The sequence below is a fragment of the Ambystoma mexicanum genome, chromosome 2p, assembly GCF_040938575.1.
Source record: "Ambystoma mexicanum isolate Mex_15411 chromosome 2p, UKY_AmexF1_1, whole genome shotgun sequence".
NCBI classification, from domain to species: domain Eukaryota; kingdom Metazoa; phylum Chordata; class Amphibia; order Caudata; family Ambystomatidae; genus Ambystoma; species Ambystoma mexicanum.
The window spans coordinates 175,944,737-175,971,229 of NC_090923.1; the positions used below are offsets into that span (position 1 = coordinate 175,944,737).

Here is a 26,493-nt window from a genome sequence, read left to right on the forward strand (position 1 = left end):
TAAAATAGCATTTGCATAGGCCCTAATGTCCCCAATACAAACCCTTACATACAGTCATTTGCCAAAGTGCAACATTCGCAAATAAAGTGCTTAGTGCTAATATAATCCCACAGTGCCCCCACGAGTGTGGCTGCTCATATATGGGGTCTAATGAATTGCAGATAACAGTGTCAACGAATGTCAGCAACCATAGTGCAGTGTGTCTATAAAGGCACATACCCATATTACAAAAATGATACATCTTGTCCTTTGTGTGAAATGGTAAGATTTTCCATGCTTTTCTCTGCACTTTGTAATGTGATTTTGAGTTGGTGTGGAGGAATTAATGGACTGTGTTGATGGGCATTCCTCTACGTGGTGCCACAGAGATCAATTTATTAATATGTTATACAAAGTTGCCTAATTTATTTGAATTTTTAAAGTTTGGTATTGCACATGTTTTGTGTGTAAATTGTGATGAGCATGTTTTGTACAACTTAGTGCCCAATAGGCCAGCATGTCCGGGCCCAGAGCATTGTATATTATGCAGCCTATCTTTGCATTGCCCTTCCCTTATTCACCAAACTGAAAAAGCTCATCGCACATTTTCCCTAATCTGTGATACCATCCCACAGTATTGACCGTTTAGTGAATGGCATATATATCTATCTCTTATGGGAAATAGAACAGCCCTTTGTAGAAACAGTCTCAAAGCTAGTGCTTAAGAATGGTACCTGGCGCGCCTATCTCTCTTTGTGTGTGTGTGTGTGTGTTGTGATGAATCCGTAGATGTTGTCACTTCTCCCTGATGTAGAGCCTCTTGCCATGAGGCCAGGAGGTGATGCTGTTACCCAATAATCCCCTTGGGGGTGGTAGACAGCGAGAGAATCTCATAGGGAGAGACTCCCCTCTGGGGATAGGGACAGACATGGTACACCCCAGTAATATACACAACCACCCCAGTGTAGGGCCAGTGACATAAGATCCACAGAGCCCAGATTACCCAAGTATCACTTGCGTGACAAAGAATGGGACTAAGAGGAGGTGCAGAACTATGAAGATCACTACCGAAAGTAGGTGTGAGCATTCCTGTTCTCCACTAAGGGCCACTACCAACACCAACATTAAAACAGAAGATGGACTAGGGAGGAAGTCAAGCCATCCCTGGAGGAGTTGAGGACGGAGCACAGTCCCAAGCATATGCTGTCCCCCAGTCTCTTGGCACGGGGCTAATCCAGTTTTCCCCCTTATTTACTGGTAGTGGTGGGAACAGCCAGATTAATCTTGCGTCTGACAATGACGAGGAGTGGACTTACCTCGAGCCGCGGCAGCCTGTCTCTTGCTCAGGAGGTGGCCGCCTTGTCCCAGAGATGGGCCATCGCACGACAAAAGCACAACACTGGCGAACTCGGGGAAACGTCTCTTTCCGGTGCCAGGATGGCAGTGGAGACAAGATATGGCGGCCATGGCAGACAGCAAGCCTTCCAGGGGGCGCGACTATGAATGCTGTTACCATCATCCAAAACTGCAATGACTGGTTGGACATAGGGGCCGGTAACATAACAGCAGGTCGATTTGATACTTTGTCTCATTTTGACTCTGCTTCATGCAGGAGCACATGGACCAGAGGAAGAAGGAAGATGCCACTGGGCCTACTATGGCCCGTGTTGAAGCTGCAATTGAGAGGAGAAGACATCCTTATTTCCAAAGGGGGAAAAGATACCTGAATAGAAGGGCTGCTTGAGTTTGTTTTCCTAAAAAGATGGTCATGTTTTGTATCCTGAAATTAAAGGGACGTATATCATTTTACCGCACCCTGTCTCATGCCTACTTTATAGTCACAAATTTTAGCATGCTCTTTGCTAGAACCATCTATATCACGGCTACGGATAGTGCCGTGTTGGTCACCAGAGTTAGATTTTGTGCTTGGGCACCAGAGCAACCCAGACAACGTAAAGTTAAGGGGGCCGACATTTGCATATCAAAAAGTATAGCTTTTCATGATATTGTTTTCAGGTTCTAATTGGGTGTGCATTATTGGCAAATGTTTTATTGTGTTCATTCGTGCATTTTAAACAACACGGATCAGTCATACATGTCCAAAATACTAACTCCATTAAGTCCTCAAACTTGTCAACATTGTTCCACAAAACCGCTGTTCACCTGGGTGAAGTGTTGTAACAGCATTGTCATTGTTAATGGGGATGAAGTTAATTCTTGTGCACTGACCCCTAGGGATGGCACAAAGGCTGTGAGTAGTAGATGATACCTTTCATCATATAAATGTGACAGGTGGCCATGCCCCTTTAACCTGGAAGTCCTGCCCCCGGAAGTGATATCATGCTGGCCACCCGGAAGTCCTGTCCCGGAAGTAACATGATGGGGGGGTGTCAACCGGATGTGCCGCCCTGTCGGAGGTCCTATCCCAGAATTGACATTGTGGGGGTTACCCGGAAATCCCAGCCTCCCAGAAGTTCCGGAAGTCTTATCTCGGATGTGACATTATGGGTGTTACCTGGAAGTCCCACCCTTTAGATTATGGGTAAGTACTATCACTGTTTTGACCCAGTCTGTGTGAAGCCCTGTCTGTGTACCTTTTGCACCGGTTTATGGGGTGAAAATATAATTCAGAAATGATGTACATTGACCATCGTAGGTATGCTCCCAAGACCCAGAAGTGTGTCACAAGATTCACAGGGCTCTGGGAGATGATGCAGGCATTAAACAGTGATGTTTGGTGGAGCTGTGAAGTAGGAAGTGCAATTTTCCTTTTTTAAAAACAGGATTTTATTGATGTTGTTGCCATTCTAAGATTGCCAAAATACACATGAATACAGCTCAGGATAAACAGAGAACATGCATATTACATGGTTATACAAAGCAAGAATAAAGCTTCTCTAAGAGAAGAACACCCAAGTGTTAAACATTAACCAAACAGGCCTGAATGGCTGAATATCTAATCCAGTAACTCTGAAGAAAAAGGGGGGAGTTCCCCCTTCCCTTCTGACCCTTCCTGCCCCCCCTTCACCCTCTTACACACCTGGGTCATAGGTTAGGCTTTTAATACCATCCTTTTTCATTTCAGAACACTTCAACATTGTCAACACTTGTTAAAAGATCGTTTCCACTGCTTTCCACACTTCTAGGGCTAATCCGGTTCAATGTGCATTGTAGTTTTACTGTCAATGTTGTAACCCCTCTCTTCAGCCTCCACGCTGCTTGTTTTAGTGCATTTCAATTTGTGCAGAATAATATTCTAGGAATGGGAGCCAGGTTGTGTCTTTATGGGAATGCGTCTCTAACAACGTGGCAGTAGAGCTTTCCATTTGATAGTTTGTCTGGGCTTTGTTGCTTTTCCATCTGACTGTCAGACAAACTCTAGCTGCTAGTGGCAGTTTCCTGGGCATATGTGAGAGCACTGTTTGCTTTCTCAGTATCTGTTTCTACTCCAAACAATATTAATAACGGGGATAAGCTCCTGTGGATACAGTCTATGGCCTGTATCCAGCCCAGGAATTCTTTCCAGTACGTCTGTACTCTCGCACAGCCCCACTACTCATGCCAATAATCCCTAACTTTGGAGCAACCCCTCCAGCAGTACGGCTTGACCCTGCGGTACATTGTCGCTAACCTTTGCGTAGTCAGGTGCCATTGCATTAGTAACCTTCCATTGTGCATTTTATATTGCATGAATATTGATTTAGTCCATGCTGCCCTTTGTACCACTGCCCAAGTGTCTGGGCAATCTTGTAACCTTAGCTCTTTCTCCCATTTGGTCTGTGTGCTTGGTTGTGGCAGATGGCCTCTAGTAATCCGTGTGATGTACAATTGAGCTATTAAACTTCTCGACTTGAGCCTGAAATGTGTCATGGTGCGCCTCTGCGCTGTGGGCATTCTAGACAAGCTGTTTGCAGAGGCTGCCATGTCCCCAGAGCTAGAAGCATGTACCGATGAAGACAACTTGTTTATGGACGTTGCTAATGCTATGGAGATGGAAGCGGATGATCTGGACCTGTGCTATCTGGTATGTAACAAGGTGTGAATGTGTGTGTCTGTGTGAAAACCTTTTAAAAACACATATTCAAGAGTTAAACTTCTTTCTTTTTTTAATTTCAGAAAACAGCAGATAAAGATGACGGCACTGAGAGTCAGCGTTCTTCATTCAGTACCATACATTTATATTGCGTGTGCAGTTAAAAAATGATCGAAAGTCCAGCAACCTAAAGCAGAAATAAGTGTAAGAAATGTGTCTGCTTAAAAAGCTTTGAAAGTTCTGATGAAGAATATGAAACTATGACCCTTTTGGAGTCCTTAACGTTTCAGGCTTTTGCAGCATGTGTAGTACAAACCTGCTTGAAGCTTGATTATTACCATTGGTGTTATGGGCATAAATGCGATGATACACAAAAGGATGCTCTACTCCTGTATTATCACGCTAGAGCAATACGGCGGATGTGTTTTATGTTGAATTCATATAAAGTTTTGCAGCTGCTTAAAACGGTCTACAAAGGCATTGGCATGTGCGTGCATGATAGTGTGGAGAGGGTTTTAGCAAAAATATTCCTGGAAATACACAATTGTCGCAATCCAGAGGAAACAATTAGAACTTTACAGATGGCCGGTGCCCGTGGTTTTTAGAAACCTTGTAGACAGATTAATGCAAAAAGATTTTTGTGACCTATACATTTTTACGAAGACCCATAAGGAGTGCCCGATACGCCGGAAATTGTTTTAAAGAGAAAAAAATACAATGAACTTGCTCCTTATATGTGTACACTTGTTTCTAGGATAGAACTTCTGAAGGTCAAACAATGTGTGTGGAATGTAAACTGAAGCCAGGACATGTATGTGTGGGAAAACTGTTATACGATATGCTGAAATACCTTCTATAGAAATTACTGCGTACAACTTCCCCATCGCTATCATCCAGCTGGTATATGTATAGCACCTCTTTCATAAAGACTTCTGTCACTATGAAAATGTAATCGGTAAATTATTGGTGATACCCCTTTGTAAAGACACCTTTTAACTTGGAAACTCTGATGTGGGCCCCTACTGCAAAGGGTGTTTTCTTGACCTTCTCCAATAACCTTTGGCCATACAAGTTTCTGCACACTTTTAATTAATTTTTAGCCGTTACTGACTTTGGAGTAATTTTAATAGACCGGTGATGGCTGTCGTTATACACCTCTATAAAAGGCTGTAATATGTCCACGTAACAATGTGTATTGTTTGCTTTGAAAAATCTCCAGAGTTTAAATTTCAAGGTTCTATTAAAGCGTTCAACAGTAGTCGCCTTAACCTCATTGTGCGTTATAAATTGATGTATGGTGTGTTGCTTTAGAAGATTTTGGAGGGGCCTATTTAAAAACTGCTTGCTGGCATCAGTTTGTAATTTTGCAGTCACCCTGCCCTTACTGAAGTCATGCTTAAAAGCCATGTCACTCTTGAACCAGTTTTATCCCTCAAGACCTCGGCAAAAGTGTATTTTGATAAAATATCAATCCCCTCAGGACGTAACGCGCATCATTGTTCTATTTCAATAGGAATTGTAGCCACTAAATCCGCCCGACATTGTCTGTCACAGTCAGATACCTCAGTAATTCTTCTTTTAAAAACGTTTCTAGCATTGTTATGAAGAGTAAGTGCCTCTTGATCAGATAGACATTCCTTAACAGCTCAACATGTGACGGGCTGTTTATGTTGTAGTTTTATATAAAGAGCATCAACACCACCATAACTACCAATTGCACTTTTATCATAATGTTTTTATGAATGCTTAAATTAGAGTTGTTATCCATTCAAGCACTCAAAACAATAAACAGAGGTGTGGCTAGTGAAAGACATTTCTATTTTATTTTTATTAGATATTATACTTATAGGGTCTGACACAGCGTTATCGTGATATTTTTCTGTAGCATTATAAATGGCGTTATACAGACTTGCCTGTTCCCCCTGCATATAGCTCTGCATGAATACAAGACTTGAAGCATTTAAAAGTTCATACAACTCACGGCCCTGTTAAACGTATCCTTTAATGCTAAAGTAGTGTTCATACAACTGATCCAGGAGCTGCTGCAATACCGCTCTAGGGTCTAGATGTAGAGAGCCCACATCATATTTACACAAATGCCAGTATTTATCAAATACAGACAGCCAGGTGTTGGTACGTATGTTATCTATACACATTACACTTTTACAAGGCCGATTTAGCTGGGCTCTAGATACCCATAGATATTTCAAGGTATTTGGGGCGATTTCAGATATTCTCTCTTTCAGCATAGCGGATAACAGTTTTTCCACACATAAACGTCCTGGCTTCAGTTTATGTTCCGCACTCATTGCTTGACCTTCAGAAGTTCTACCCTAGAAACAAATGTACACAAATAAGGAGCAAGTTCATTGTATTTGTTTTCTCTTTAAAACCTCTTCTGGCGCATCAGGCACTCCTTATGGGTCTTCCTAAAAATGTATAGGTCACAAAAGTCTTTTTGCATTAATCGGGCTGCCCGGCTTCTAAAAACCACAGGGCCTGTAAACTTCTATTTTTTTCCTCTGGATTGCAACAATCTGCAGGAATGGCTTTGATAAAACACTCTCCACGCTGTCATGTACGTGCATGCCCATGCCTTTATAGACTGCTTTAAGCATCTACAAAACTTTATATGAATTCAACATAAAACATATCCTCTGTATTACTCTAGCGTGATAATGCGGGAGTAGACATTCATGAGCATCCTGTTGCAGATCATCGCATTTATGTCCACAACACCAATGGTAATAATCATGCTTTAAGCGTGTTTTCACTTCACAGGTTGCAAAAGCCTGTACAGTTAAGGACTCCAAAAGGGTCATAGTTTCATCTTCTTCATCAGAACTTTCAAAGTGTTTTTACACTTATTACTGGTTTGGGTTGCTGGACATTTGATCATTTTTTAACAGAATGCGCAGTAAAAATTGACGGTATTGAATGAAGACTGCTAACTCTCGGCACCGTCAACTTTATCTGCCGTTTTCTGCGTTTCAAAAAAGAAAGACGTTTACCTCTTGAATATCTGTTTTAACAAGTTTTCACACAGACGCACATACGCCTTGTTACATACCAGATTGCACAGGTCACAACCATCCACTTCCATCATCCATCGCGTTAGAGTTGTCCATAAACAGCTTGTCTTCATCAGTACTTGCTTCTAGCTCTGGGGACGTGGCAGCCTCTGCAAACAGCTCATCCAGAATGCCCAGGTCCTCATACATGGGTGCTTCAAGAGTCTTTGACACATCCATAGCCATCTAGTATGCATCAGTTAAAACAGCATCTACAACATCACAGCAGTCAGCAGCGGTTTTGAAAGAGTGGTAATCAGGCGGCGTCATATCACCTACCTTAATCAGATCATCCTCACACCCCATAGCATTAGCATCAGGGTGTTGTGATTCCTCAACAGCTATGCAGGTTATTGTTGTCAGACTTTTCGGGCTGTAGTATTTTTCAGTTGTGTTCAAGTTATCACCCCTTGTGGTATTCTTGGAGTAGTAGGTGCAGCGCTTCATGGTTCCGGGTACCAGTGGCGTTGTGCAATCAGGCTCCCTAAGTCTTCAAGAGCGATGTATACCTCTCTCGGGAGCTCATTCGGTATTTATATACCCTTGACTCCACCCCTAGGGACGGCACAGTGCCTGCATCATCTCCACAGTGCCCTGGCGCACTGTGATGCTGGAAATCCATCGGAGGGACAGGGCCTCCGTATCCTTGTCCTTTACTGCTTTTTATCGTGTGTTCTGTCGTATTTTCCACGCAGGAGTTCATATGGGACTCCTGGCGGTGCAGCTCTTTTGGTTTGGTGAACAGACCCATGGGATACCCTTATGGCACCCATGGGTAGGGGTGCAACCCTGTGCCCCTAGTGTATGTTTTTGGGCACCTCTATGTGACCCACAGAGCAGGGTACGGGTTGGTGGCAGCTCTGTGCTGAAATGACTGGTGCCCTGAGCGTCCTCCATTTTGGGATGCCCAGGCCCTGTCATTGGAATCAGTAGATTCCTGATGGAGACAAAATGGCCCCCATGGCCTCTTGCCTTCCATCACCTGCTACCTTGATCTTCCCGAATTCACGGGAAGCCCTGCCTCTGTCCCTTCCCCCTGACTGGCTGTTGGGTGGAAATTCCATATATGGTAGTGTGGGGAAGTGCCGACCAGACTGGCTGGAGCCTTCTCAACGACCGTATGTTGTGGGTACGCCTATGGGTGGGACTTGGGTGAATGGAGTGTGTGACGAATGCGCATTCTATGTTTTGGGTGTCTAGTATCTGGTGTTTGACACAATGGCTGAGACAGCCCTGCCCGAAACCGGTATATATGCAGTATGGAGTGTTGAATGGCTCGGTACTTGTCCCAATACACATAACTTGTTGTGAGTGTCTGGAGAGAAGTGAATGGCCTGAATGCACTGTGTGCCTGATTTGGCTGCCTGCCTGCATGAATGCCTTTCGCTGTGATTGGATGCTTGAGTATGACCCAGCGGAATGAATGGGAGATCAACAGTATATCTGGGGACCTCTCACTGCTAGGAATCATGTTCAGAAGCTGACGTCCACTACGACGAGTAACTGGAGTAACTGAAGCTTGATCTTGAAGCCCTGCTGAACGAGAAGAATTGCTGTTGCTCTCCTTCACAATCTGAAAGCTGCTGTGCCTCCAAGAACTGACCCAGAGAGGACCTGGTAAGGCGCCCTCTTCCCGGGCTACGAGAGACCATCGTACACCAGCCGATCTTTGCCTAAGCTCCCTGGTAGACAGACCTTCGACAGGCTGCCGACCCTATATGGGGACTGCTGCGGAACTCCAGGGAGAAGCGCCTGGACTGTTGTCCGCCACTGTCGACGGCCGCCGTCGCCGACTGGAGCCGCCGTGCTCCCGTTTGCCTAAGAACTTAATTTAATCCAAGGATGCTCTCGTCCGCATCGTCCCATGGAGAAGGCCTGACCATCGACGCGCGAGGAGCACCCACCGGTGGGTTTCCCGCCACCCAAAGACCACAGAGACGCCGACGACTCAACGCCCTTGCTGGGCCACAGTTCTTCAAACTCTTTGCGGTCCAGAACTATCGACACCGAGGTGCCCCGCACGCCTCTTCCTTGCAGGACATTTACGCTTCCCCGTCAACAAGCACCGATAGGAACAACGCGGTCACTTCACTGTCGTAGCTCGACCTGTTCTCCTTCGGACGTTCGACCCGTGACTCCTGCCTGAAAGGGAGGACACTCAAGAAGGGCCGTCGATGCCCCGACGAGGAACGCTACAACGCCAGGTACTTTGGGGTTGCAGAACTATTGGGAAGTCTATTGTGAACAATATATGGACTGGGCTTGTATCTTTCTTCTACAGGTTGCCCAGGTGGGGGGGGGGATCTCCACACAGAACTGTGTTTAATGGTAGTGGCCAGTATTCTGCCAATTGTTCAACCATCTTGCTTTCCTTCTTCTCTCTACTGCTGGTTGCCTCTTTATTTTGATCTGTGTGTCATTCTGACTGTATGCACTTTAATGAGATCTGATAACGTTAGTGGTACCACTTTAGAACTGTATATATTTACCATTGTTGATTTCTGAGCACAAAGTGAGTTATCATGATAGTGTACATCACTTAGAATATTAATTATATAAAGTCTGTGTTTTAACCAATACAGTGTGCGGACATTCCTTTGTGGGTGCTTGGGGACTACACTGTACTTAAGAACCGGCCTGCATCACCTCCTGAGGAGCTAGACCTCGATTGCTCGACCACGTACCAATAATAGAGAATCTTGGCAGGGGTCCTCTGTGCCTCTCCTCTACCACATAGAGAGCGGAAGTACAGACACCCCCCTCCAGTCTTTACACGCACCATTACACATTTCAGGGTCAAATGTGCACTGCCTACTTCACACCTCTCCCAAACGTTACAGTGCAATACCTGCATGTTCTTCCAGTGCCCTGTAAACCCTGTGACACACTTCCGGGTCTTGGGGCATACCTGCGAGGGTCAATCACAAAATGTACATCATTTCCGCATTATATTGTCACCCCATAATGCGGTGCAAAGGGTACACAGACAGGGCTCCACACAGACTACTACCAGGTCAAAATAGTAATCGAACTTACCCACAATCTAAAGGGTGGGACTTCCGGGGTACACCCATAATGTCACATCTGGGATAAGACTTCCGGAGCGAGACTTCGGGTAGGGCGGGACTTCTTAGTGACCCCCATAATGTCACATCCGATATAGAACTTCTTTTAGGGTTGGACTTCCGGGTCACCCCCATGATAGGGGAGTAATTTCGGGTAACACCCTTGAGTTCACTTCTAGGACAGAACATCTGGTAGGGCGGAAATTCCAAGTAACTCCAATGATGTCACTTCCAGGATAGACCTTCTGTTGAGATAACCACCTTAATAGCACTTCTGGGATAGGACTTCCGGTAGGGTGGGACTTCTGGGTGACCAGCATGATGTCATTTCCGGGGTGGGAGTTCTTGGGTAAAGGGGCATGGCCACCTGTCATTCATATGTTGATGAAAGGTATTATCTTATATTACTGCTGTGCACTCCACACAGTCCCCACCTAATCATTGTCCTACTCCTGTTGAGCCTCCACATGCTTGCCTCCCTTGCGCTGAGCTGCCATCTCCTCATCCTCCTCCTGCATCCCCACATCTTCCCCTTCCTTGTCCATAGGCTCCACGTACTTCTCTTCCTCAGTCTCTGGCACTCTTCAGCATACATCTCTTTCCAGTATTCCTCAGAGCCATCTCCTGCGTGTCCGCAGTTGACATTATTAATACAGCTTTCTTCGTGTATCTGCTTAGTTAGTCATTTGCACCACGCCCATTGCAGCAGGCTGCTGGTGCCCCAACATAGCTCCGTAGTTTCAAGTTGAAATCGATTTTAAAATCTGCAAGGTTTGTTGCATGTTTCTTTTCCCACTGTCGAACAGCGGCTGTTAGTTACGGTATTACGGTAGCACTATCCGATCAGTACATTGTGCAAAATGTGTTGAATGTTTATTAGCATTAGACTGAGGTGGAGACGCTGATGATTTTAGATTTTAAGGGTGACTCCTCAAACATTTGTGCTATAATTCTGTACATTGTAAAATCGTCTCTTCCTGTCGACAATATTCTAGAAATTGTGTATTCCTCTACATTAAATACAATAAAGACATAAACACATACAAATCATATATAATGGTCATACACTGGAAAATCGTGAATTTAATTCGGAAAATCCCTAATAATCCTTCCTTTCTCCTTCCACTGGCAGGCACAGGCAGGCACTTTCACAAAAACCCATATTATAAATTAAACAGTGTCAGGACTGTACATCCCAATTCATTTTCTTCACTATCCACCTCCTAAACAGAAGCAGGAACTGTTCTACCAGGTCAAGATTACAGGTGTAGACTGCTGGACAGTGGCATCCCGACTGTGGTAGCACTGATGTGTCAATAGCTTCACAGCATAAGCACATCAACTTGCAAAAAACACAATATAGCAAATTGACAGAGAAACTGAGTTATCAGGACCTTATATTATGGATTGTTCACGTTACTGAGACAAGATGTACATTCCGTGGAATAAGGTTAGAGAAAATGGTCTTTCATTGTCAGATCCACTCTAGTCTCTTGTAGTTGAGGTTTACATTTTTAATGGGCGTTTGTGTTATGTAGTGGCTGTCTGTGTAATGCTGTCTTGCTGTGAGCCTGTGATGTCACATGGAATGTCACTGTGTGGATGGTGGAATGTTTATCTGAGGGTTCCATACTGAGGCAGTTAGAGCTCCCCTGCCTGGGTGATGGGGCCAGTGCTGATATAGTCCAAACTCTCATGTATTTATCCTTCCTGTAACCATGTCCTTAAGTTCCTGTAATAAATAAGATGTAACCAAGAAAGCCTGCAAGTCACTTCATAACAGTTTGCTCTAGTATTCCAAATGATTGTGGGATTCTTTGATAAACTAAGCAAGACTATTTTCTCTGATCAGTTACAGCAGGCCGCTGTATTTTCTGTGGTGACAGTATTGTTATTAATTCTGATTCTGATTATGTCTTTTTTCTCACTGAATAGCGCTGCTCTATCCCGGTGACAAACCTATAAAGAGTTTGAGAAATAAAATGAAGCTGAAACAACCAGGGACATTTCCCTTATCACCCATAGCTGATTGGGCATCCCATTCACTGGCTGGAACAGGATTACGTCCCACTCCGGTAATGCCTCATTTACGTCCGGGAGCAGAGATGTCTGATTTACTTTCTGATGATGAGATGACTCTTTTACCTCCTAGACCGGGGACGTCGTCATGTTATGGGACAGGAAAGTCTCTATCCTCTGGTATGGGGGTGGCTGCAGTGCCTTTCGATTATGGAACTTCAATTTCATCTTCTGATGCATTCCAGAAATATCCAGAGAATGGACAATCAAAAGGCAAGTCTAAACTACGCACCATTGGTGGATTGGACCAGAAGGATCCACAATTCAGGTGTGTTTAACCAAAGCATAAATGGATCCCCATGCTATGTATACCTTTATGGCAAATACCTGCTGCACCATCACTTATTCTATGTATCCTCCACCTCGCTCTTTGCCCTTACACTCTGCTTACCCCATCCATATTTTTCTTTCTGTAACATATTTTGCTTCCCTGATGAAAACTGGTTGACGTGGTTCCCCACATCTAACAACCATCTGTGGAAACAGCTCTTCTAATACTCGTCCTCCGCTCCCCATCAATGATGCCTGCCATGTTAGCTAATTGTTATTTATTTTCTTTATTTAGCAATTGAAGCAATGAAGATTTAAAGGAAATATTAGAAGGAATGAACTTGAGCAAAGGAAGAAAAGTGTTTTAAATATGATTGAATCTTTTAAAGATAAAAGCCATTGCAAGAGGGGAGAGAAATTAAAGGTTTATGGGAAATTAGGAATGGAAGCGAGCAGGAGTTCAAGGGGGACAGAGCAAAATAATAGGATGAGTGAAGAGAACGTAAGATAAATAAAAAGCGACAAGCCAGCATAGTTTAAGGAGTGTTAGTACGTAAACAGTTGTATAGACAGGGCAGAGACAATTAAATAAAAAATGATGGGCGATTAAAAGCAATTGAAGAGAGGAAATATGACGTGAAGTATGGGGAGAAACGCGTATTTGAAGCATTCAATGGACAGCAGCATTATATATCGATTGAAAAAGGGAGCATGCCTAGAAAGTGTGGTGGACTGACAAAGCAAGTGACATCAAAGAAAGATTTTTAACCCTCATTTCTCTACAAGATACAGTTGGGATAAATATCAATGGAGTCTTCAGAGGTCATCTAAAATTGAAAAGGAAATTGCTCTCTTTGATATCAGGGATGTAATGCCAAGCTTGCTTCTTTGCCAAAAGTACAGTCACAGGGATATAGCACCTTGCTTGCTTATTGTAATCCATCCATCAGGATAATGCCTGGCTCACAAATGTATGCGTGAAAAAATATGGGGTGTCTGCGTTGGGGGTGTATATGTTAATCAGAGTGACCGGTTGCAGGTAGAGCGCCTTATCTGCGCATAAGTGTTTGGCCTGGAAGGGGATCCTGTTGAAACACCTGCTTCTCGTGGTGTGGTGAGTGAAACGCGGTCTCCACCCACCCCCGTTTTAGTTTCTCGGATCCAACTATCCCCAAATGGGTTTCCTGTAGGAATACTATATCTGCTTGGGTATCCTGCATGGTGTTAAGCAATCTCCTTCATTTGATTGGGTGTCCCAGCCCCTGGATGTTAAGTGTCACTAACGAGATTCAAATCATTTTGTGTTTCCTTGGGTTGTTTCAGTGCAGTTTTTGGTGTGGGTGCTTGGGTGGAGCTTTGTGGTGGGGGAGTTGGGGTGGGGCCCCCGCTGTAGTTAACCTTCCGAGCATACATCTTAGAAGAGCTTGAACATGAGCCCATCCTTAACTATCTAACAATGACAAAACGTAATCGTTGGTTTGGCTTTTGAACCCGCCAGGGATCAACACTCGGCATAGTTGCCCGAGCACAAAGGTTAGGGTTGCTGTTCTGTGTGTCTTCCCCCTTTTCCTCGTGCCGTGCCCCGTCTGGGGCCCTTCTGACAGCCTGTAGCTCCAGTCCCGGTACTAGGCTGCCCTAGTCGGCCAGGAGCTTGCCGCTGTGGAGTCTGGTCTTTGGTAAGGCGTTGGTTGCGTGGAGGAACGTAGTTTGCGCTAGGTGCATGGATCTGAGGTGTTCATGCGGATCTTTCATCGGGGTACACTGAGCAGTGTGTCTTTTTGCCATCAGAGGTTGTTGCACAGATCAGTAGTCCGGTTTATTGCTATCTGTGGTTTGGGGCCCATCCTTTTGGCCATCTGCAGCTTTTTTGGCATTTTCCGTTTGTTGTCTTCCGGGGTTGGTCAAGGAGTGAGTCTGGTCGTTGGTCCTCTAGTGGCATTTTTTTTCTGGAAGTCAGATGTTTGAGTTTGAGTTTGAGTTTATTATTTATAGCGCGCGCCAGACCCGAGGGTAACCGGGCGCGTTGTTCAAGGATACTTTAAACTTTACAGGTTACATATGATTACAAATGGTGATTATACATAGTAGAAATTACATAATGCAGGCCATGGTATATACATGTAACATAATATAAGCAGGAAATATGCAGTAGGGAGAAAGAGGATATATAATTATGTACATAGTACGTTTGTAGAACAGTGGTAATGGACTATCGGTCATTTTCTTTGATCCAATTGATACAGTTGGATCTGAAGAGAGCGTAGGATTGGGGGGATCTCAGGCCGGGCGGGAGGGAGTTCCAAAGCTGGGCAGCTTTGACCGGGAAGCTGTTTCCTCCGGCCGTACTTAGTTTGAATGGGGGTATCATTAACTGGTTAGAGTATGCTTCTCTGGTGGGTCTAGTGGAGATTTTTCTGTTGAATCTAGCGGCTAGGTATTTAGGTGCTAGATAGTTGATGCTTTTGAAGGTTAGAGAAGCTGTCTTAAGTTTGATTTTGTCCGCTGTGGAGAGCCAATTAGATTGTCTTCTAGCTTCTGAAATATGCTCCCTTTTTGGAATTCCTAAGGCAGCCCTAAGGGCATTGTTTTGTAGTGTTTGAATCTTTTGCACCGTGTGTTTGTTGGCTCCTATATATAGAGCGTTACAATAGTCCAATTTCGACAGCACTAATGCTCGGGCAAGGGTTAGGCAGTTGGCAGTGGATAGGTATGGTTTTGCGGCTCTGATCAGCTTGCAGGTATATGCGGTGCTGGATGCCATTGCGCTCACCTGTTTGGTTAGGGAGAGGTGGGAATCAAGGTAGAACCCTAGTGTTTTTACCACTTTTGCCACCTTGATAGTGTTACCGTCTATGACGAAGGATGAGTATTCTTCTTTTAGTCTTTTGATGTTTTGTGTGTTCCCCAGTATGATGAGTTCAGTTTTGTCATCATTCAGGCATAGCCCGTGGGTGGCCATCCATGCCTGAATGATGAGATAAATCTTGTTCACCAAGGCCAAATCTTGTTCATAATCCCCTGAGAGTGGTATGAGAATCTGAGTGTCATCCGCATAGTTAGTGTAGGTGACACCCAGATTATCTAGATCATCGAACAAGGGCTTCGTGAAGATGTTGTACATAGTGGGGGAGACACAAGAACCTTGTGGGACTCCACATGTGATGGATACTGGGTCTGCAGCAGCAGACGTAGAGAAGACTCTCATAGTTCTACCGGTTAGGAAAGATTTGATCCATGCGATGGCATGCGTGGAGAAGTGGGCAGCTGTTTCTAGGTGGGTGCATAGCACATCATGATCCACTAGGTCGAAGGCTGCGGAGAGGTCCAGTAAGAGGAGTAAGGCCATCTTTCCGGAGTCTCTCAGCTCATCGACCTGAGTTTTAAGATCGATAAGTGCGGTTTCAGTTCCATGCTGAGGTCTAAAACCTGATTGTCTTGTGCCTAAAAGGTGGTGCAGCTCCAGGTGTTTTTGGATCTGCAGGTAGGCTACCCTGTCTAGGATTTTTAACAGGAACGGTACCGTTGTGATAGGCCTGTAGTTAGTCGGGATGGATGGGTCCAATGTTTGTTTTTTTTAGAAGGGGGAGGACCCAAGATTGCTTGAGGTTATCTGGAATAGTGCCTGAAGCAAAGGAGGCATTAATAAGCTTAGAAATGAATGGTGAGAGGTCTCTGGCCATGTCTTTTATTAGTTGGGCTGGGCATAGGTCACCTCGGCAATTGGATGGCTTGAGTGAAAGTATTATCTTTTCGGTTTCAAGTATGGTTACTTTCGAGAAGTTAAATATATGGTTTAGTTTAGTGCTAGTTGGTAGTTTGCCTCTTAGGTTAGTTGAGGGTGGAATATTCTGTTTCTTTATCTCAATTTTTGTTTGGAGTGTGGCAATTTTGTCATTTAGTGCTTTTTGGATGTTCGAGCACCATATTTTATTTTTATCACAGTTATCCTGGACAGGAATAGGGTTTTCTAGTTCCTTTAGTATAAGGAATAGTTCCTTCGTACCAGATTTGGCCTGCAGTATTCTGTTGTTGAAGTTCTCTCTTTTTGCTTTCTTTATTTCATTTTTATAAATCTTGGAGGCATTGATGAGTGTAATTTTATTTGTCTCTGTTGGGGCTAGTCGCCAAGCAGATTCACATTTACGTTTTTCAAGTCTTAGAGATTTGAGGTGAGGAGTAAACCAGGTGTTTAGGTGGGCTCTGGGCTTACTCTTTCTCAGTTTCAGTGGGGCAATAGTATCTAGAGCTGTAGCCATAGAAGAGTTGAATTCATTTACTAGTGATGAGGTGTCCGATGAGTCAGGTAGAGAGTTTAGTCTGGGGAGGATGAGTGGTAGCAGTTTTTCTGTAGTTATAAGTTTTTTGTTTCTGGTTGGCAGGGGGGGAGCCAGAACAATTTCAGTAGGTATGGTCAAGTTAACATTTAGGAGGAAGGTTATCAGTGCATGATCTGTCCAAATTTGTGGTTTGATGTCGACAATCGTAGTATTGCAGTTATAGTCAGCAACCCAGTCAAGTATACGGCCTTTTTCGTGTGTGGGTTGTAGGATTTTTTGGGAGAAGCCTAGTTCTGAGATGATATTAGTGACATTAGTTGCTTGCAGGTCTTTAGGGTCGTTGTAGCCTAGGTTTAAGTCTCCTAGAAGGATAACTTGGGATAAAGTTTTTAGGTTGTTTGAGAGGATCGTGGAGATGTCCTCCTCGAACGTGCCAATAGGGCCAGGTGGTCTATAGATAAGGTGGATATTAATAGAATGAGAGGGAGATGCGAGGAGTTTAGCAGTTAATGATTCGCAGGAGTTAGTCGTTGAACTTGATTCAATTTTTAGGGTGAGATTATTTTTAGCAATAATAGCTAGGCCACCTCCTCGAGAGTTGACTCTATCTTCTCTAAGTATGGTGTAATTATGTGGTAGGGCAAGCATTATGGCAGGTCCTGCAGCTTGGTGCAGCCAAGTTTCTGTTATGGCGAGGATGTCATAGTCTCCTATTTGAATGAGATCAGCAATTTCGGTCGCGTGTGCTATTAGTGACCTGGCATTAATAAGGGCGCACTTCAGTTGGAGGTTCGGCTTTGCTATGGCCTGGGTGGCATTGCTTTTCTTTTTAGGTAGGCTATTGTTAGCATTGGTCTGCTTATTTGGGCGGTTATTGCGATGGGGGTCAGTTTTTATAGGAGGAGTGTTTCGGATGTTGGTGTTACTTCTGTTGCAAGAGTTGTTGAGTCTAGCTAGTGGTTCGTAAATTTTAGGTAATCTTGAGCGTAGTTTTGCGTTTCTACTTGCAGTGTCACAGGGGAGGTATGTTAGCAATTGGTGGGTAATAAGTAAATGTGAAGGTTGATGGCTGGGCTCTAGTGGGGGAGTTAAGAGTCCTTCATCCACGGGCGGTATGCCCTGTGGTGTAGGCCTCGGTTGCTGGTTTATTTTTGGCATTGTGGTCCAAAAGGCTGACAGGTAAATAAGAGTTAGTATCATGTGACCAGGTCATGTTGTTGGAGGAAGCGCCATACTGATTCGGGGTTGTCAAATGCGTGCCACTGTTTTCTAGCTGGATGCATGAAGTTGCTGGAAATATTAAGTAGTGGTGGTGCTCCGATGTCTTTAATGCCTCGAAGATCAGGTGAAAACCTTTGCGGCGTCTGGAGCCCTCCACAGAATAGTCGCTGTAGAACCTTATATCTGTCTCCTTGACTCAGAAGGGGCAAGGCGCTCTGAAGGCTTTGAGAATGGCCATCTTTTGTTGTAAATTAAGAAGGCGCATTGTTATTATCCGCTGCTGTTCATTTGGTGGTGGTTTCGGTGCCCGGTGTACCCTTTCGATGGTCAGGTCCCGCTCATTTTCTGTCTTCCGGGTGTTGCAGAGGAGGTTGCACATGTACATTTCTAGGCTTGGCCCTTCGACATTCTCCGAGAGGCCCACCACACGTAGGTTATTGAGTCGGGAGCCATTTTCTTGGTCGTCAATTTTTTCTTCCAGCCGCTGCACCTCCCATATAGCCCCATCCCGGTCCGTTGACATAGTCGTCTGGTGGTCCTCAATTACGCTAATACATTATTCATTGTCTGTAATTCTCTTCACCTGGGCGGCCAGGCAGATCTAGACGTCTTGCAGGTCCCTTTTAATGTCCAGCACGGTGGTGTTTGTCTCTTGGGTCTGTTGCTCTATTATTCTATTTTCTGCCCGTGTGGTCTGGAGTTGAGATTGGACATCCATCTCTGATTTATTGCGGTTGGACCTCCTGGGTAGGCTGTGTTGTGCGGGTAGTGGTGGGTCCCCCGCGGTTGGAGTCTGTTCTGCTTGGCGCATTCCCCTCAGGACGGGTTCCTTTCGCCTCACTTCACTCCGTTGATCTTCGGCCCTGGCGTTTGTGTCTTGTGACTGCTGTGTTTAGGACAGCCCGGTAGCTGATTCCCTTGTTAACGTTCCCCCGTTGGATCCCCAGGTGGTTGTGGCACCCGTGGGTGTTGCTGCTAATTCCTCTACTGCCGAGCTGATTGCGCCTTGAATGACGGATGTGTTGGATGTGTGGGGGGCCTTGGCGCACTTTGCTCTGTATTACACATAGGTTCAGAGAGTGACCTTAGGACAAGATGTTCGGTTCCTCTGGTCCGATTACTTAGGTTCTTATACCGTCGTGATCCTGGTGTACGCGGGCTGCATATTCCTCCTTTTGAGCTCAGTTTATCTGATTTTATGTGACTTTGTCGGCTCTGCAGCTCCCTCGAGGGCAGGAGCGCTGTCAGCTCACGGCCATCTTGTTCGGGCTCTCTAGTGCCCCCAACTAGTGTTAGGTTAAATAGAGGAAAATACCTCGATTAAATATCTCAGAGTTCTTTTACCAAGGGATTTTTCAAGGCTTTCAGTGATCAACTTTGATCCCCTCCTTCAGACCATCAAAGCCGACTTGGATAGGTGGACCCCACTTATATTGTCCCGGTACGGACGAGTGACATCTGTTAAAATAAATGTTCTCCCTTGCCTTTTATATTTGTTCCCAGCCTTGCCGACAAAGATCCCAGAGAATTTTTAGAGACCTCCAGATAGCAGTGAATAGGTGTGGCAAAACAAGTGCCAGAGGATCAGGAGATCCACTCTTACTTTTAAGGTAGGAGGGAGGTTTTGGATTACCAGATTTCTCCTTATATTACAAAGCTGCCCAATTGCGCGTCCTACTGGAACACCTGAGGGACGACCTGGGGACATACTTGGAGGACATGGATATGCACTCACTGAAAGTATGAGATTTATTATGGGCCCCATACAGGGAAATACCGGACAGGGTGAAAGATCACCCTTGCCTAAGGGGTAATGTGGTTACTATGGAGGAAAAGCAAATCTTCCTGGCCATGGCCCATTATATTAGTGTGTGGTCTGGACATATATCTGGGGCAGCGGGGCTTTCACAATACCCAAGCATGGTCAGATAAGGGTTTGGAGAGAGCGGGGCAGTTGTTTGCAGACAAGGGGCCTCAATACAGGTCGGGCGGTCTGGAAATAACAGTGGCGGTAAACCCGCCGCCACTGTTAATTCCGGACCGCCTGATCCCGACTCCTGCAGGCGGGAGGTGATGTTCCCGCCAGGTCTGACCTGGCGGTTTTAACACCGCCCGCCTGCAGGCGGACGTGGAAACAACAGCACCATCACAAGATGGTACCAGTGTTTCCACTTCCCCATTCCCATTGAGTCCTATGGGATTAGCCGAATTCCGCCTCCGGAATTACCGGGACACCATGGTCGTGATGCCCTGATATTTCCAGGAGTCACGGATGCGGAATGGTAATACGAGTCCGGCGGTAACCAGGTGGTTTTACCGCCTCGGTTACCGCCAGACTCGTAATGAGGCCCAAGGAGTTTTAGGAACATGAAAGATTAAAAAGATTGAGGGTTTTGAGAAAATTACTATTTTTGAATACTTGCGCCTGAAAGGGATAGTTGCTGACCAGAAATGGGGAAACAGACAGAAATACTCTCTCACACATTTTGAGAGGGTCATTGAGGCCTTGGGCACTAGAAAGGGAAATGTATCCAGGATTTATAAGGTGTTGAATGTGACTGAGTTGAAGGGTAGACAACATTTAAAAAAAAATAATGGGTAGAGTTGTGTGTTGGGAGGAATCTTGGATGAGACTTGCGGGCAAATATATTGAATCATGTTTTATGGAAACTTGTTTACTACAGCGATGGGGCATCATTTCATAATGCTACAAGGTAGGCATAGGGATCCCTTGAAAATGTCCACAATATTTGTGGATACCTGCTCTGTCCGAGGAGAGGGTGTGGTCAGGTGGGATCCAAACCCCACATGTGGTGGTACTGCCAACAAGCACAACAGTATTGGAAGGAACTGTTGGGATGGATGAAGGATGTCATAGAAGAGAGTCTTCCATTGGATCCCTCCAAATGCTGTTAAACCTCCCGCCAATGGGTAGCGATATACGCAGGTGTCCAGAATGTGGGAGGCTATATTCATGGCAGGCAGAGTGGCGTTGGCATGGAAATGGAAGTCTTCTAGGCTGTCTGATAAAGCGGGTGGGCTACTGAAACTGAAGGACACCTATACAATGGAAAAATTGAGAGCATTAGTCAATGACTATATAGGTTCTTTTAGAGCCAGTGATAGGCAAATGGCGATGGGGCGTACACCGAAGGTGTTTGTGGGGGAGTCACGCTGCACACCTCCCTTATTCCCCCTCGGGTTGCGGGCTGGGTGATCTGAGAAACCTGAAGGTGTCTCACCAGCTAGTCCTTGAGGATCGGACATCCAGGTGGCCAGGACACGGCCATCACTTTTGCCCCAGTTCCTAGGGGTGGACCAGTGCGGGAGGATCACCTGGATGGGGAGTCTTTGGGGAGTGCAAGCGGGATACCAGAAGGCAATACCAGAAGGCAAGGCACGGTATCCCCTTCCCGGTAACACCTTTATCCTATCCTACCCAGTAGTATACATAGGGTCTTAACCCCTGCCCCTTTTCGACACAAACACTTTCTCCCGGCCAACTCACTGTGTGGGAAAACAGACTAACACCCGAACCGTATACTGGCATGTCCCACTACAGTGGTCAGGCAGGGTCAGGTAATTACTGATCATTACACACAACTGACTTCCATCGCACTTCCCCCCACAGAGATACAATGTGGAGCATAGCACAAGAGCACACTCTGAGCAAGGCAAACCAAACGAGGAAGCAGTAGTTCCAAGATGGCAGTTTAATACAAGGAGGAAGACGGCTAGACAGAGGATTGCAAGGAGGGAAATACCCTTGACCTTTTCACTGACAAACTGCATCTTTCATGAGCCTTCAAAAGTAGAAAACGTAAGACCTGGAATTAAAGCTAAAGAATCCTGCATTGTGTGTTTGGAGGTACCTGGAGCTCGCCCGCATTGATAGTCCAGACGCAGCGAAGCGTTTGCCGCCATGCTACTGTCCTTGGCCCGTACAACAAACTAGCACAGGCGGTGAGTTGGGGAGACTGATACCAGACCGGTCTTTGTGGAAATCAAGGTTGCACTCGGCAACACAGTATGAAGAACATTATTAAGACAGCAGATGAGTGAATGAATTTTGATGCTAAAATACAATACCATAGACGGAGTGGTCCGGCATCACGTGGGTGCTCATTCAAAGGCCTCTGTTAGGTAGCCAACCAAATGGGTGCGAACGTTAAAAGAAAGAGAATTGTGAAATCAAAGTGGTCCTGAAACGGGTCAAGCCAGACCCTGTGCACAATCGAAAGTCTTCGATACTTGATGTAAAATTGAATTTGGTCCGAGCCGGGCTGAGGGAGACTAATGGTGTAGAAGGGATCCGAGCCCGGCAGAGGGGGTTCCGGGGTGAACCGTGAGTCACCCGAAAAGGAAGAACCTATGAGCATTGTGTGAAAGGTGAAAGACCGGCTCAAGCTAGGCAGAGGTAAGCCTGTGCAGAACTGTTAAAAGGATCTGAGCCTGGTTGAGGGGGATATCGGGTGGATATTAATTCACCTGATGTGAATACTTATGAAAATCTGGAAGGGAAAAGAACTTGTTGTATATTGGGTTGCATCAGGCTCTTAGAGTAAAGAGACTTTAAGAAGCAAGGAGGCTTACGCTCCAGAGGCCCTGATACTGAAGAGTGAACTGCAACCTTATGCAAAAGAAGCCAGAGACTGTGCTATGCTCGAGTGAACCGTCTTATCCCGTGCTGGGGAAGGGAGGCCAACATCCTGAAAACCTAACATATCATTTTGAACACTTCTTTCTTTTTCATAACATTTTTTCCCACACTATTTGTATTTAGAGGTAAGGATTGGCAATAGGGTTTTGAGTATAGGCCCTTTTATTTTGTCAAGACCCCAACAGGACTGCATTATTATTATTTTATGGTCATAGCTTGCTCCCATCTGTAGATTTAAGTTTAGATAGACGGTTATCATACCCTTTCTGAAATTCAATAAACACCCTTGAACTGTGGTCACTGGTGTCTGTCTTACTGTTGATGCATGCCTTCCTTACAGTGAGGTTTGGTTAGGGGTATGGGCTGGAAATGATGGGGAAGTGAAAGGGAAATCAGAGGATGTATGAGCTAGGTGTTACCCTATGGGGGAGTTGGTGTTATCATAATGGGATAACACCTAGTGGACTTTGGCTTGGGAGTCGGGATTCAATTCTGAGGTGTAATGGGATCATGAATTAAATTATAGTTGCCTGTTTTGCTCTCCATTGAGATTTGTCTGTAATTGGGATAAGGTGGGGGAGGCGGGTGGGATGGAGAAGGTGGAATGCTGATTTTTGGTGATTGTTTCGCCACGTGTTTGTTCAAAACTTCAATAAAAAGTAAAGTTAAAAAAAATGAAAAACGAAAGGAATCCAGTTAGAGAATGTGCTTGGAACCTTGACACTAGCATGCCATATTGGCCAAGGAAAACCTGAGCAGTGATGCGGAATGTTGAAAATGCTGGGAGTGAAGCAGGCCATATAACAGTGGTGTACTTCCTCTTCTGACCCATATTTTTACAATGGCCCACCAGCATTTGCTCAGGACTATTAACTTTGGCCCCGGGACGTTACCACTGCGGCAATCATGCAACTCATTTATTCACCCAAATACTGACCTGAGATGGCTGCCATGTAAATGTAGGGCGGGGCCTGCCATGCATGCCCCTCCTCCATTTCCATGGTGGCCCAGGATGGAGGAGCGGCTCAGGGAGGTGGAGCCAGCCAGTGGTGGGAAGTGAAGGTGGGGGTAAGATGGTGGGGCGGACAATCAGCCTTCAGGTTGCTCATAACGTGGCTTTTATAGTGGCATTCAGCCAGTGATCTGAGCAAGCCGATTGGCTGCAGCCCTCTCCACAGTTGCTAATGAGGCTTTATTAACCAAGGGGTTGGCCAGTAACAGAGCCTGGGTAATAATCCCATTAACACCCTCGATAACAAGATGAGGGCACTATAGGCTTTTTTTAAAGAAATGAAATATACTTAACTTATTTAACTGTGAAGCCTCTCGTCAGTGGAGGTCCATTTTCAGTGTTGGTTGCAGTTACAAAACCAACACTTAAAAGGGACTTTCATGAACAGGAGTGACCTTGTGGATAACTAAGTTAAGTTTCTTTTTTGTCAATTTCAAAAAGCTGGTAGCATTCCCCCCTTGTCGTTGTGGGTGCTAGAATAGGAATGGTCTGGAAGATGAGAGTGAAACCACTGTAGAAAAGAGCCAGAACAACAAAAGGTAAAGTGAGAGAAAAGAACAGTAGAGTAATCAACAGAATCAAAAGCCACAGAAAGATCAAGAAGAATGAGAATAAAGGAAAGTTTAGAGTGACGTGCATAAAGTAGAGAATTAGTAATATGTGTGACCGGGCCGACGAACAAGCCCTGCCAAGAGGGAGGAGGGAGCCCACCCCAACTCCCCACGGGTGCCTGGGAGCAGGCAGGCCCCACCCCCAACCCTCCTTACCTCTGGTAACGGCTGCCCTCCCCGCTCAGAGAACGCCAGAGAGGTCCCCAGGCTGCATTAGCCCAACACAGAGAGACGCCGGAGACAGCATATCAGCTGCGACATCACTGTCATGGGGGTGCCGCAAGTGGCACAACACCGGCAGAGGACGCAAGAAAAGATACAGGGCACCAAAGGGGTGCTACACAACATCGGCAGGCTCCAGCAGGCCATGTCTACTGGAGTGTGTCCCCTGCAGGGAGCCACCACTAGCCCACCAGTGAATTTAAATAATAAAGGCCCATGGAGGCCTTAACCACTGTGCCACCAGAGATATCATTATTATGAAAAACCCTACAGGCCTCAAATATTCAAGCGTCCTAGGACCCAGCAGGGTCCATGTTGGAAAAGAAGCGGGGCAACTGGCCCTTTTAAGCCCTCCCATGGTGTTCCCCTGTCACACCTCCTGGAGGCAGGTAAGTGATTGAACAGGGTAAGTAGCCAATCCTGGAAGGGGTGTGGTATTTAAGGAGGTTTGTGTGAGTGTGCACGTGTTGGTAGTTGGGTGAGGACAGGAGGTGGTGGAGGACGTCCGAGAGACCAGTGGAGGTGAGAGTGATTGGAGTGCAGTGGTTTTTGTTAAGGCGGGGGTCTGTGTAGTGTTTGTATGAGAGAGGGAGAGTGTGAGTATTAGAGGTAGAGTAGGAGTAGTGGCGGACTAAAGAAGTGGTAATGGTAGAGGTGGTGGTAGTAAATGAAAGTAAGTAAAGTAGACGGTGGGAGTAGCGAGTGAAGGAGAAAGGTGATAGTGGGTAGTTGACGGGTGCGCAGGGTACCTTATCCCTGGGTGTCCGTGGGGGTCTGACCAGGGGCTAGCAAAGAAGGTGAGCAGGGCACGATATCCCTGAGTGTCTTAGAGAAGTTGAGGTAGTGGTAGTAGTGGAATAAGAGCAGTAGTAGAGGTAGCGCGGGAAGAACGACAGTAAGTGGGAGAGTAGGAATAGATATTGGTGTAAGACAGAAGTTATAAATAGAGAACCAGTAAGAGATGGGGAAAGTAGAGTGAGAGGAAGGAGGCAAAAGAATAACCGAGGAAGGAGGATAGTTGGAGTCAGAAGCAGTAGCAAGAATAGGAGCGGTAAAGGAAGTAAGATCGAAGGGTGGTGTAACGCTTACCCCTGGTGCCGTGCAGGAGTGCCTGGTCCGGACTGTTCCGGAGTGTTGCCCTCACTGGATAACTCTGCTATGGTGAATGCCCAAGCCACTCCTTCCCCCACTGGTCCGCTGAAGAACAAAGCCCAGTGAGGTTGGGAGGGACCCGGTAGAACTCTGAGCCTCTGGTAAGATGTGCGTGGGGGTCTGGGTGAAGACCATATTTGGATGAAGAAGGCAGGCTGGAGATGTCCGGTAATCATCTGACGCCAGTTGCTTCACTGTGAGTAGTGGTCCAGGCCAGCTGTGACGCACTGGATACTGAAGGTATGGAGGTAAGCTTTTGTACAATGCTGCTTTGTCTTCCTGGAGGCTTTAGCAGCTTGCAGCGTGGAGCGCAGCTTGTTTCGTGCTGTTTGTTCTTGTCGAGTGGCGCAGTGCGCTTTAACAAGTCTCTTTCTCTCCCTTTCCACAGGTGCGGGTCTCATGAAATGTGTTTTGCTCGGGTTGGCCACTGCGTGAAGAATGAATGAAGCGGCTGATTGCTTGTTCAGGTAAGTTTGTTCTAAATGGGAAACTCGGGTGGGAATTGACAGTTAACTTCAGTCTCTTACTATAGTTTTCTCCTTTTAAGGAGCTACGATTGCTGCGGACCTCGATCGGCTACAGTTCCAAGTGAGTATCATGACGGAGGCTGAAGCGGAACTCTTACGATGAAGTCTTCGGATATGTACGGCTGCAGGTGAGTCCGGGCGTGTACCAGTAAGCTACAGTCTCTGTACATGCGGAAACAGGAGCGGTAAGTATTACACTGCTCTGGTAGGTAGCATAAGAAACGCTAAGAACAGGGTGTGGCCCGGGGCTTGGTTTTATAGCCTCGGGCCGCACCTTGTTAACACTAGACAACTAGATAACACTAGACGGGGAT

The 26,493-nt window shown here is 45.8% G+C and overlaps 1 protein-coding gene across 4 annotated transcripts in view; it reads left to right on the forward strand.

Moving 5' to 3' along the window:
• Positions 1-26,493, forward strand: part of EFCAB12 (EF-hand calcium binding domain 12) — a 921,238-nt gene that overhangs the window by 629,965 nt on the left and 264,780 nt on the right. For all 4 annotated transcript variants that reach the window (XM_069643454.1, XM_069643453.1, XM_069643455.1 and 1 more), the window contains one exon: positions 12,084-12,495. In XM_069643454.1, coding sequence (XP_069499555.1) covers positions 12,084-12,495 — 412 coding nt within the window. The remainder of the gene's footprint in view (positions 1-12,083; positions 12,496-26,493) is intronic.